This window comes from Silurus meridionalis, chromosome 9 (assembly GCF_014805685.1).
Source record: "Silurus meridionalis isolate SWU-2019-XX chromosome 9, ASM1480568v1, whole genome shotgun sequence".
NCBI classification, from domain to species: Eukaryota; Metazoa; Chordata; class Actinopteri; order Siluriformes; family Siluridae; genus Silurus; species Silurus meridionalis.
Window position 1 is genome coordinate 13,296,612 of NC_060892.1, and position 13,352 is coordinate 13,309,963.

Sequence of the window (13,352 nt, forward strand, 5' to 3'; positions counted from 1 at the left end):
GTAACAAATTACATTTACTTTGTGACTGTCCATCACTGTTAATAATCTCCATAAATTCTACTTTATCCTACCTAAATAGTACAATGTAACTAACCGCTACTACAAAATTTTAAATATATATTTTCATAAGGACAAAACACTAAATCCACACCATAAAAAGAGTGCCGCAATCAGATAACTTTTACAGCTTTCTTTTTAATGAGCTGGGGAAAAAGTCTCTTACAACCACTTACATTATTTTCTGGTGTGATAAGAAACAATTCTTTAAATGCACTTTCATAATCTGTCTCTCTCTCTCGCCTCTCACACACACACACACACACACACACACACACACACACACACACACACACACACACACACACACACACACACACACACACCTGCACAACAGAACCCGATCCCAATGCTGAGGCAGGACTGTGCACTGCACTTAGTGTGGCCACAGCAAGAGATCAGAAGTCCAACACTTATATGAGATAATACACTTTAACACATTTGGATGTTTTTCACCTGTGCGTAAATATGGCGGAGAAAAAAAAAAAAAAAAAAAAAGACTTTTGATGTGAGCGATGTGGGCCTTCTGCCTGAATACCACAATGTCCACAAGGTGACGGGAGAAAATAAAGCTCAGTGAAGAGAGAGGTTTGCTACTCTACCAGTGGGGTTTAGTGGCCACTCAGATTAAATGGACATACTCCCATTGAGTTGTGTGTCATGTTTATAATATGATCGTTACATGGTAACAATTTAAATCAGAATTTTGCAGCTGGCATTTGATACAGACAGCAGATACTCAGAGGACAACATTGCAAGTGTAATCAAAATCTGTAACACTAATAATAGAGAATGGTGTGCATCACACACTGAGAATAAGCATGTCTTCATGTGGTAGACTAAACTGTGTGAGCTAATAAGAGGGAACAGTACTGTGTGTGAGTACTGGCCAACTTCAGCAAACACTGCACAGGCAACTTCAGTAACGTGATCAGTGATTTCAGCAAACAGTTGCATGCTGTTTGTGTTTGACATGTTCTAAATGCTTTAGTCAACAAATCAAATGAGGGAGTTGGACGAATTAAGAAAAACAGTGGGACAACAGAATAGATGGATGGCTGTTAGGAGGTTACTGATACAGTAGGCTGTAAATTTTAAAACAGTCTTCATTCAGCTGGGATCATCTGGCATTAAAACACCAGTTGGCTTTGGTCCCTTCGTAGCCGAGACTTTGTCCAATCAAAAACCAAAAAGCAGCGAAAAACTTCAAAGTGGTTTTTACATACTGTAATTATACTCAAACATCCACACACACATCTACAGTCTCACATCACTTGTTCATAACAGGCATAAAGATAAATATAAGAATTTAACAACCCAGAAAGTCACTGGTGTTCCAGCTTTGTACATTTTATGTCACATAAAATATTTTTATAGAGATTTATTTATTTTATATATATATATATATATATATATATATATATATATATATATATATATATATATATAATTATTTATAATGCAATTAAAATTTATTAAATAGGCCAGGGAGTGAAATACATACACAATTATTGAGCACACTGCTTAACATGATTATAAAGTGTAAACTTCAAAAGCAGCCACGTTCATGGAGCCTGATCTATAAATGGCCTTGTCTCCTGGCTGAGGAAAGCCGCCTGCAGCCGAACAATCAACTCCCTCGATCTCGATCTCTTTCTCTCTCTCTCTCACCCGCCGTTTTTATTTTCTCTTGATCATTCCTTAACTTTCTTCTGTGTTCATCTCTAACCATGAGTCAAAAACAGAAAAGATCAGTCTGGGACATGACCCTTTTTGACAGAGATTTTTCAACAATCTTGTTCTCCTCTTTTTGTCCATGGCACTTAAGGACAGAGGATGTAGCCAGCGGAGCTTAGGAATGAGCTAACAAGGGAAGACGTGCAGTTACTTCACACCATGAACTCATTTGTGCCGTATAACACTAGCTGCTGTGCCTGAAGGTCCGGGTCTATGGTGTGCCCCTGGTCATCTGGGCGTCTCTGGGAAGAATACTTGGCATTGCGCAGCTTCTGCTTGCTTTTCTCTGGGTTGAAAGTGCCTCGGCTGCTGAAGTGGGGAATCTCATCGCCGTCCTGCTCGGCTGTGTCCTGGTTGGACGAAGGCATTTTGGATCGGAGCTGGGAGCGGCGGGACGGAGCAGAGGGCTGTGGGTAGGATGAAGAAACTGAGGATACGGTGGAGCCAGAGTCCACAGAGTCAAGTGAGTCAGGCTGTCTCTGTAGTGTCCTTCTGCTTTTCCCCTGGGATTTCTTGGGCCGGGTAGCAGGTAACGTGGAACCTTTTTCTGAATGGCAGAGAAACAATGTGGTCAGGGATACATTTAAAAACAAGCAAACAAAAAAACACTACAATGGATTCAAGGTAATGGTATTATAGGACCTCTATACTGAACTTTTCTTTCCACTTTTGAATCTGTATATGAATAATTATTTTGCTATAATTTTTAACAGTGAAATTCAGAGAGCTCTAAAGCATACCTGAAAAATCAGAGATGGCGCCTTCAGAGTCTATGTTCAGGTTTTCAGAGCTGTCAGCAGTCCCTATAGATGCTTCAGACTCCAACGTCTCATCATCAGATGCTCGAGGCTCCAGGGAAAGTATCTCGTATGTAAGCTCCTCTCTACAGAGAGACAAAAACATTCCGATTTTTAAATATACCATTTAAACATTGATCATCTCCTTTGACTGCACACTCACTTCTCTTTCTGTAGGCTTTCGATCTGTTCAGTCAGGACTTTTTCTTCTTGCTGCATGGCAACTTGCTGCTGCTCCGTCACCTCGGCATCTCTAAAGGTGTCCTCGTCTTCGATCTCCTCTGTAATCTCAGGGATGGAGGTAGAGCGAGGACTTACTGGAGGAGACTGTAAGGGATATGTTACAGGGGGCTTGCGTCGTCCCTTACCCTGACAAGCACAAAACGCACGCTTTTAAGAACAGTAAGTGTATTGTTACTTGACTTTTTTTTTTTACTGACATATTTACATTTGAGGGTTTTATTCTGACTGCAGCAAAGGAGCATCGTGGATTTTTGACTACAACATTTTTTTTTAAGCTCATGTCTGTCTTAATACCCCACACAACTTCAGAAAAGTGATATTTACATAGATAGCAATGTTTTAGGCATACTTTGTTAAACCCATGCCCTATGCATCATGATTTTTGCAGAAAGTCTAGTCAAGAGAAAAGGCCAATAAAAACTTTTATATAGTGTTTCTGATTATTCATCATATATATATATATATATATATATATATATATATATATATATATATATCTCGTTTTCTAAAGTAGCCATATTAAAGAATGTTATATGCAGACAATATTTAGTTTCATTATCCATCATGAAGTAAAAAAAATTGGTTTACGTTCATAAGGTTGTGACCTATTCCACATAAAGCCCAGTGTTCTGGCCAACTTTTTCGGAAGTGTAAAAAGTAATGTGCAATTCAAAGCACTTACTCACACTGATTAGCTAATAAAGAACACAAGCACAAACATTTAGACATTATAGATGACCTTTTCTGCTGCACTGGACTGTATGCTGTGAGATAAAAGAAAAGCTTTTAATAAACTGCATCCTCATAAAAAAAAGTTATTTATTTATTAAATTCTTTTTTAGACTTGGCTCCTGTTAATATCTCTTAATAAAGACTTCGTTCTCTGAAGAGTAGATAGGGATCAGGTATTTTTATATAATAGTACATTGTTTAAAGGCTGTAGAAGTAGTTTTTATGTGTACAGTAATCCCTCGCCATCGCGGTTCAGCTTTCGCGGGCTCACTGTAATGTGGGTTTTTTACATGGAACATATCTAATTTCGCTGTATCTCGGAATTTTGTGGTATATACAGTGAGGAAAATAAGTATTTGAACACCCTGCTATTTTGCAAGTTCTCCCATTTAGAAATCATGAAGGGGTCTGAAATTGTCATTGTAGGTGCATGTCCACTGTGAGAGACATAATCTAAAAAAAAAAAAAATCCAGAAATCACGATGTATGATTTTTTAACTATTTATTTGTATGATACAGCTGCAAATAAGTATTTGAACACCTGAGAAAGTCAATGTTAATATTTGGTACAGTAGCCTTTGTTTGCAATTACAGAGGTCTAACTTTTCCTGTAGTTTTTCACCATGTTTGCACACACTGCAGGAGGGATTTTGGCCCACTCCTCCACACAGATCTTCTCTAGATCAGTCAGGTTTCTGGCCTGTCACTGAGGAACATGGAGTTTGAGCTCCCTCCAAAGATTCTCTATTGGGTTTAGGTCTGGAGACTGGCTAGGCCACACCAGAACCTTGATATGCTTCTTACAGAGCCACTCCTTGGTTATCCTGGCTGTGTGCTTCGGGACATTGTCATGTTGGAAGACCCAGCCTCGACCCATCTTCAATGCTCTAACTGAGGGAAGGAGGTTGTTCCCCAAAATCTCGCAATACATGGCCCCGGTCATCCTCTCCTTAATACAGTGCATTTGCCCTGTCCCATGTGCAGAAAAACACCCCAAAGATGATGCTACCACCCCATGCTTCACAGTAGGGATGGTGTTCTTGGATGGTACTCATCATTCTTCTTCCTCCAAACACGTTTAGTGGAATTATGACCCAAAAGTTCTATTTTGGTCTCATCTGACCACATGACTCACTTTCTCCCATGACTCCTCTGGATCATCCAAATGGTCATTGGCAAACTTAAGACGTGCCTGGACATGTGCTGGTTTAAGTAGGGAAACCTTCCGTGCCATGCATGATTTCAAACCATGACGTCTTAGTGTATTACCAACAGTAACCTTGGAAACGGTGGTCCCAGCTCTTTTCAGGTCATTGACCAGCTCCTCCCGTGTAGTTCTGGGCTGATTTCTCACCTTCCTTAGGATCATTGAGACCCCACGAGGTGAGATCTTGCATGGAGCCCCAGTCCGAAGGAGATTGACAGTCATGTTTAGCTTCTTCCATTTTCTAATGATTGCTCCAACAGTGGACCTTTTTCACCAAGCTGCTTGGCAATTTCCCGTAGCCCTTTCCAGCCTTGTGGAGGTGTACAATTTTGTCTCTAGTGTCTTTGGACAGCTCTTTGGTCTTGGCCATGTTAGTAGTTGGATTCTTACTGATTGTATGGTGTGGACAGGTGTCTTTATGCAGCTAAAGACCTCAAACAGGTGCATCTAATTTAGGATAATAAATGTAGTGGAGGTGGACATTTTAAAGGCAGACTAACAGGTCTTTGAGGGTCAGAATTCTAGCTGATAGACAGGTGTTCAAATACTTATTTGCAGCTGTATCATACAAATAAATAGTTTAAAAATCATATATTGTGATTTTTTTAAATTATGTCTCTCACAGTGGACATGCACCTACGATGACAATTTCAGACCACTCCATGATTTCTAAGTGGGAGAACTTGCAAAATAGCAGGGTGTTCAAATACTTATTTTCCTCACTGTAGGTAGAATTGTTGGTATGCAGTACATTAATTTCATCGTCATCATCATTAGAGCTGCACACTTTATTCAGCATCGTCTTTATTATTCAAGTAGTATCTTCACCTGTGAGTATCCATATATAATTTATGTTAAAATTACGTAGGTTTAAGAATATGGAAAGTGTTTAAGAGCAGAGTAGAGGGTTATAAGAGTGTCAGGACGGTAAGATATACAGGTATTCTGTATACATATTAAGTTGTGGCAACCAAATATGTATTAGTAGAGTGAGGTAAGGTATAGGAGTAGGTGAGGGATTACTGTGTGTGTATATGTGTGTGTGTGTGTGTATATATATATATATATATATATATATATATATATATATATATATATATATATATATATATATATATATATATATATATATATATATGACATTTGAAAAGTTCATTAATCTAAAGTAATGGTGAAAATCACCCAGAACTTATAGCTAATAAGGTAATTTAGGTGAACAACAGAACACAGAACAATAAGATGACCCATGACGAATGCCCACCCTTGATGTGGATACTTTGCCTCTGTGTGAGCGTGAGCAGTGCCCAGTGCAAGTGCAACACAGATTCACTGAAGTGGTGTGATGATGGTGACACAGAGACCACACAGTGTTGAGACTTGACCAATGAGAAGTGCTACAGAATGGCTCGAGTGAGGCATACAGAGAGAGTACATACCGCTGCTGCAATGCGGGTTATGCTCATAAACCTAACTGCAATTACTACAGGCTTCTGGATTTGAGAGCAGAGGGGATATGAGAGCTGAGTTAGAGCAATACGACAGAAAAGATCCAGGGTTAAAGTGTAGGTATGTTGTTGGAGTGATAGGGTCACTTAAAGTCACCTGCTGTGTTTCTCTTTTACTCACCATAGACCTGCGAATGAGTGTCAAACGGCTCTTTGCTTTACTCTCCGCAAACTCCAGTGTGTTGATGTCTTTCAGTCGGGCTTTGTACTTGTTCATCTGCTCGCAAATGATCAGTTCCACACATCTGTACAGCACACAGACAAATCATATGTTATGCATCTTCGATTGAGTGTGACAATTTCCAAATAAAGGAGACCAGAATGTATTGTATATGTAAACAGTTCATTCAGAAAGATACAGTCAGAAAAATGTGATAGTGTTCAGCATGCAGGTCTGCTAGTGCCAACATAATGTCATTACATACGCTGTGGTTTTGCTAATGTCCTGAACGCTCTGCAGTGGGTCGATCGTGTCGGGGCACCGTAAGATACAAGGGGCAAAAACAATAGCCAGTGCATTGGCAGACATCCGGTTGGTCTCTTCTTGCAAAGCAATCCTGTAAAAATAGCCATGAATTGATGTGAAGGTTCAGAAACAGTACATTGGCTAGATGTTCATAAACTGCTGTGAAGATGCATTTGCATTGAGAACAGGATTAAGGAGTCTCTCACATTACTAAGTGGAAGATGATCCTCTCCAGAGTGTTGAGGTGAGTTCTGCTGAGCTGATCGATCACAGAGTACACCCCTCGTACCGCCTCCTTCTTGTCTTGAAGACCTGTGCAAAGATACAAACATTCATTCTTGTGCTGGCTGCCAGAACTGTGTGCGTGGGAGAGTTTATTTTTAAAATTGATCTAATCTGTTCATGCAAAAATGGACTCAGAACTCCTGCTTGTGTGGTTTCTCTGTTTTACCAGTTTTACCAGCACCAACTTTTTACTGGGTTCCACAGTCTGCATTCTAGTTCTAAAGTAGACCTGGTATTATTTTAATACAAGCCTTTATCTATTCTGCTTTAATTTGATGTATTTTTGATCATTGTTTGGACCTAATTTCACTTTCAACCTAAATGGGCTTATTGCAATTCTATTTAAAGAAAGAAAGAAAAGAAACAGAAAGAAAAGAAAGAAAAAGGGATTTGCCTATTGGCATGTGAGCCTAATCACTTACCCATGGCTCTTAGAAATTCCTCATACAGTTCAAAGGTCATAAGGGGGTTGGGCAAATCCCGCAGCCACTGTTTGAAAACACTGGCGATGACATGGATGTTGTAGTCGTCCAAATTTGTACTGCTCACGTCTGTACACCAGCAATGAAAAGATAACATGAATCGAGTTATTCATCAGGCATGATGATGACGACTGCTGGCTGATAATGTCTGGATTCTATTGTCCAAGTTACTCTACCTGTGTCCAGACCCTGTTTCAGTTCCTTGATTTTATTGGCAGAGCCAGATTTCCTGTAGATGCCTTCTGTGTAGAGGCCATGCATCTCTATATAGTTAATGAGGTTCTCTACAACCAGAGGTACTGAGCGGTCGTCATGGGTCAAACGGGAGACGTCCACACCAAACTGCCTTGAGGACAGCTCAGGATCATACTACCCATAAACAAACAAACAAACAAACAAACTCATCTTACTTTCTCTCATCTTTTCATTTGTACAGAACACCTTTCATGTTTATAGTGGCATCAAGCTCATCATCCTGTACATCTTTTCTAGCTAAGCCAAGTCTCAGTCATAACTTAGAGCACCTGGTGTCAGCTTTTGCCCCCAATAATTCCAACTCAAATTTTACAATTTAGTGCAAACGTATTGAACATTTTTTTTTTTTTTGGTTTTATAACAGTCTTCAAATGGTCCAAAGTAAAAAAAATAAAATTCCTAGGTGATAGTGTGTTCGTTCCTTACCTTCTTGCTGCACTTGCTGGTTGTCTTCAGACAGCACTTTCTGTGGCAAGCGTATCGGCACACTAAACACAAAACGAACATAAGTATAATCACCAAATATCATCCCCCATGTACATCACACAGCAGGGCCACACAGTGTCGGTAGAAGGTTTTATGCTGAAGCCAGCATTGTTTAACATCTACTAAAACCTCCTGCATAATAAAGTCAGACTACTCAGAAACAGCAAAAAGGTTTACATGAACCTGAAATGATTTGATTATAGTAAATTTTTATAGTAAATTGGGGTCGTTGCAATGACAATAAAGTGTCTCATGGCAGAGGACACAAACTTACATTTGCAGACACACGCTTTGTCCATCATCCAGATGAGGGAGGAGCAAAACTCACAGTAGGTGGGGATGCTGTATTGAGTAGACTTAAAAACATGGCCATTGTGTTCCTCTACCTGTTTAAAAGAAAGATATAAAAAGATAAATTTGAATAAATTATAAAAAAAAAAAAAAGAATTTTTAGAGAAGCGAATAATGTAGATCCTGTAATCATACTCACAATGTCAATGTCCTTTTTCCTTCTTTTCTTTCGTTCTGGCTTGATAATCTTAAGGAATATGGAATCAATTTAAAATCTTTTTACTATAGCATTTAATTATTAATATTATTAACAATTTGCTAATCAAAAACAATGTTGACAATAATAATACCAACTGGCAACAAATAGGTCGTTACAACAAAAGTTATTTGAATCAATTAGGTAAATGGATTTTTTGCTGATAAGATAAAGATAATGAGACTTTGTCATTGTAGTGATACAACCAAATTAATTTTGTTTAGAGACCAGCAGCAAGAAATGAAGTATAAATATATAAATTACACAAAGAATAAACAAAAAAAGAAATGCACTGAAATATAACTAGTACAATATATACAGAATATATATGCTGTTGGACTTGAATCTTAAATATGCTGAGACTGAGGGTTATGTGCTCATTATTTTCTGATGCTCATTTCTAATTTTCTTTGACTAACCCGTAACGCTGTTGCCAAGAAAAATAAAAAAGCACGAGTTTTGGAAACCTGTCTGTGCTTATATGATTTCATTTGCAACTGGAGTTAGTGAGCTCTCCCTTCACCCAGACTCAACACGCTACAACGGCTTGTATCTAAAGAGTAGCTGACCAAGAAAGTCATTGTTCACTGTCTTCCTCCTTCCTTTCACAACTACTGTATTTCTCTCTGGAGTTTATCTTTTGGCATCGTCATGCGTTTAAAAATCAACACCGGGTGAGGTGGGTTTTTTCGTTTCCGTTCGGAAATTTCATTGGTCTAATGTAATGGGGTTCAGTTTTTTGGCTTGAAGTTTGTGAAACCGGGAAAAACCCAGAAAAAATCCATAAATTAGCCGCTTCGTTGTTTAAGCCGCTAGGCTCAAAACGTGGGAAAAAAGTAGCGGCTTATAGTCCGAAAAATACGGTACACACAAAATACACTATGTTGGACACTATAATGCACTGGTTCCCATCCCGGGGGTCACTAAAGACTTTTTTATTTTTAGATTTATTTAATTTATAACAGCACAGTAAATGATTAAATCCTGAATATAATAATAATAAAATAATAATATAATATAATATAATATATATATATATATATATATATGAAAAGTGAAAATGTCCTTAACATCGAGCTGTATCGTGAGAGTGGGGGCATACAGACAGCTTAAAAAAAAAAAAAAAAAAAAAGATGCAGCAAAGTGAAAATATGAAAAAGGCCAGGGAGTAGATACGAATTTTATGCGCTAACAAGAAAACAAGGTCTTATTTGGACAGTTATCTGGAATTTTGTTTCAGTGAAGCAATGAACAAGATGAGAATTGAGTGTCTAATCTGCATCCAATCTCTACCCCTAGATATGCAGGCCCACAGTTCACATTAAATAGCCTTTAACAATTACATAAGGGCATAATTCAATCAGAAATATGAAACATTTGGCTATTTTTGGACTCTTGTGACAACAATGTTCAGTACCTTGTTTATAGTGCTGTCCAGTGGCTTGTACTCAGTCATGAACTCATCCAAGAACACTTTGAAGGTGTTCACCCAAACTCGAACAGGCGACTCGCTCCAGTCTCTCTGCTCCTGACGCATGGTCTTCTCTAGGATCTGCTCGAACAGTGCGTGTAGGTCCTTGTAGCGGATACTCTTGCCATCGTCCAGCTGCACAAAACAATAAACCAAACAGATTAGGCACAAAAGCAAACAAATCACCTAAAAGTTGTTTATTGGTTGGTTAGGCAAAGAAACTTAAATATTTTTGTTTAATTTGAAAAGAAACGCCAAAAAAAAAAGTTATTTTTAAATAAACCTTGCACAGAGATTTAGATTTTCCATTCTTAAAAGCCACCATAACTAGTTTACCTCTGCCTGGAAAGTATTTTTTAACAAAGTAAGACAAATTGGTGTAAAAAAAATTAATTAAGTGTAAACATTTGCATACCCTTAACACAAAACAAAATGTGATAACTATCTACAATTGAGTGCATAATCTCTATACTTTTAATTATAAATGAATAGTTAAGAGTCTAAATGATTTTGCAGCCGGTTGCACTTCCTCTTTTAATAATAAATAAACTGTACAATAAAATTTCATTCCAAATCTTTGTCGGATGCAAACTTTTGGGTGTCCAGTCAATTTGATATCAAACATAACATTTTAAATGTTTATGCAATTTTAATATCAATTATAAGTATCAGATTATGCAAAATATCTCTAAGACATACAGTGCAGTGAAATTGAAAAGCTGAATCATGATGTTACATTGAATAAGGAGAGAAAAGTGGAAGGAGAGAAAAAAAATTTGTATAAAAAAAAAAAAGTTCTTATGATTTCACGTTCATCAAAGGCGTGTAAAATTACTCACAGCTAAAGCAGTGGAATAGGAGTTGAAAATGTTCAGCCGGAATTCCTTCAGTGCCTTTTTAAACACAACATCCACCATCGTGTCTTTCTTACCATCCTCTGAATCTAGATCAGCGATCTGTGAAACGGTAGATAATTAGAATTAATTCTGTATTTTCTGCATTGAATTTGAGGTAACTTTAATTCAGAGAAGATCCTGGAGTCTACTGCTGCAGTACCTTCTTCATGAGGAACTCGTTCATACTCCTGTAGTCGCTGGCACATGTGAGGATCTGCAGTGCATCGTTCTGCCATTGGGCGGGTTCTAGAGTCACACTGCTGATCTTCACACTGCGACGTCGCTTCATTTTTGGTGAAGGCTCCTTGTTCTCCTTGAATTCTGGCAGAGAGCTGAATTCAGGGCTGTGGGGAGGGGACAAGAATTCCCCTAGACACATAAAAAGACTTTAACACAGGCAGCTACACATAAAAACCTTTTTTATTTTTTAAACATTTAAATGATCACCATCTTACCTTCAGTCATCGGGAATGCACTATCAGGATAGTCCCCGTCTAAAGACCCCCCGGCATACATCAGTCTGTCTCTGGTTGATTTCTTCTCTCCCTGTTTTGCTTTTCCCCAGAATTTCATCTTACCCCGAACCCTGAGCACAAAAAAAAAATCCACATTAATCTTAATACTTGCACTGGAAAAATTGTTGTTTAAAAAAAGAAAAAAGAGAGATGAGTCCAACCTTCCATCTCCTTGTGGAATCTTGATCAAGGAGTCACCCTTGCCGAGATCCCCAGAAGACATGGCTTTATATATCATCTGCTTTTGCTCTTCGATGGATGTGGAAGGCTGAGAAATAACAATGCAGTTTGTTTAAACAATTACGAAGGTATTCTGTTATTTATGCTTTAGGGGAATGTTAAAATGTCATAAATCAATTATTAACAAATAATTTTTTTTTTCTAACACACTCATTCACTCGCACACTACTGCATAGGGTGGAATTAAATACAATTCCTTTGCCACCATTATTATCAGATTATTAACAGTTATTCATTTATACACTTATATAACTACATCTCTTATCTACTGCATCTGTAGTGTATGTATGATTAGCACAGACAGGAATTTCAGCACACACGCCTAAAAACAGCTGTTAATTCAACTAATAAATTTAAAATACATGACCACCTTATACAACCTCAAAACTGTTAGGGTGAGTGATAGATATTAGAGAAAGGCTTAGCAGAAACAGTTTTATCTAAAAGCAATTCTGGTCATGCTAACTGAATCGATTATATACATATAATATTTGTGCATAACTTTATATGCAGTTTTGACTAAAGCAATTTAGGAAATCTTTCTACAAGAACAGATTTCAGTCAATAAGACTGCTACAATCTTGTAGACATGTAGATTCGATATACTGATCTTTGATCTCTTCTGATCAGAACTAAAGAACAGTAATGAAGGAAATTAATCAAAACTGTTAAACTAAATAACAAAAAAATAAATAAACCTGCTCATTAATTCTGATTTGATATAAGCGGGAAATAAAGAAATTTCTTTTTTTTTTTGTCAAAAACAAATTTGTAATAATACTCCATACACACTCCAGAAGTGATTAAAACATTTACATCTACAGAATCTTACAGTGCCCTAATCCAGCACCTTTAAAACATCGGTGTATACCTTTAAACACAACATATACAATGAAGACGAGAAGAACTTGCATAAATACAATAAGAGAAACATTTGCTATAAACAGTGCAAGAGCAATGTAAGACAAAATAAGAAATGGTGAGAGGCTGTGAATAAATCTACAGGATAAAGGAAGGGCAAAGGAGACACCAGAGACGACCTGCTCCTGGTGCTAAGAGGAAACTACTGGTGAAGACAGAAAGAGCCGATGCCTAAAAAGCATGCAGTGATCATTATTCCGGGTGCTGAGTCAACGAGAGAAGGAGATCGGACGCGACGCAGCGCTATAGCTGTTACTTATCTAATCTTGTGAAATAATCAGAATAGTGTGGGTTAAAACGTGGAATGTGCTTATTCAGTCAGAAGTAGAAACAGACTTGGTTAAATCCACATCTGTGTGGCTGAGATTTACAACTAAGGAGTTGTAATGTCTGTGCCCCAGTCTATGGAAAACCAATAAAAGATGTGAGAAATCTTTAGGTTTGACTGCCATATTAATGAAGGTAATGCAAAAACTCTGCCATCACAGATGAGGATGATTTTCCAGGCAC

General features: G+C 37.8%; 1 protein-coding gene across 1 annotated transcript in view; it reads right to left on the reverse strand.

The window, feature by feature from the left end:
- Window positions 1–1,258: 1,258 nt before the first annotated feature.
- Window positions 1,259–13,352, reverse strand: part of myo9aa (myosin IXAa) — a 93,084-nt gene continuing 80,990 nt past the window's right edge. Inside the window, 17 exon segments of the mRNA XM_046857124.1 lie at window positions 1,259–2,341; window positions 2,535–2,677; window positions 2,755–2,960; window positions 6,210–6,263; window positions 6,400–6,523; window positions 6,704–6,835; window positions 6,951–7,056; window positions 7,452–7,580; window positions 7,688–7,880; window positions 8,193–8,254; window positions 8,527–8,638; window positions 8,743–8,790; window positions 10,217–10,405; window positions 11,110–11,226; window positions 11,327–11,535; window positions 11,622–11,752; window positions 11,843–11,949. Coding sequence (XP_046713080.1) covers window positions 1,947–2,341; window positions 2,535–2,677; window positions 2,755–2,960; window positions 6,210–6,263; window positions 6,400–6,523; window positions 6,704–6,835; window positions 6,951–7,056; window positions 7,452–7,580; window positions 7,688–7,880; window positions 8,193–8,254; window positions 8,527–8,638; window positions 8,743–8,790; window positions 10,217–10,405; window positions 11,110–11,226; window positions 11,327–11,535; window positions 11,622–11,752; window positions 11,843–11,949 — 2,457 coding nt within the window. The 3' untranslated portion in view covers window positions 1,259–1,946.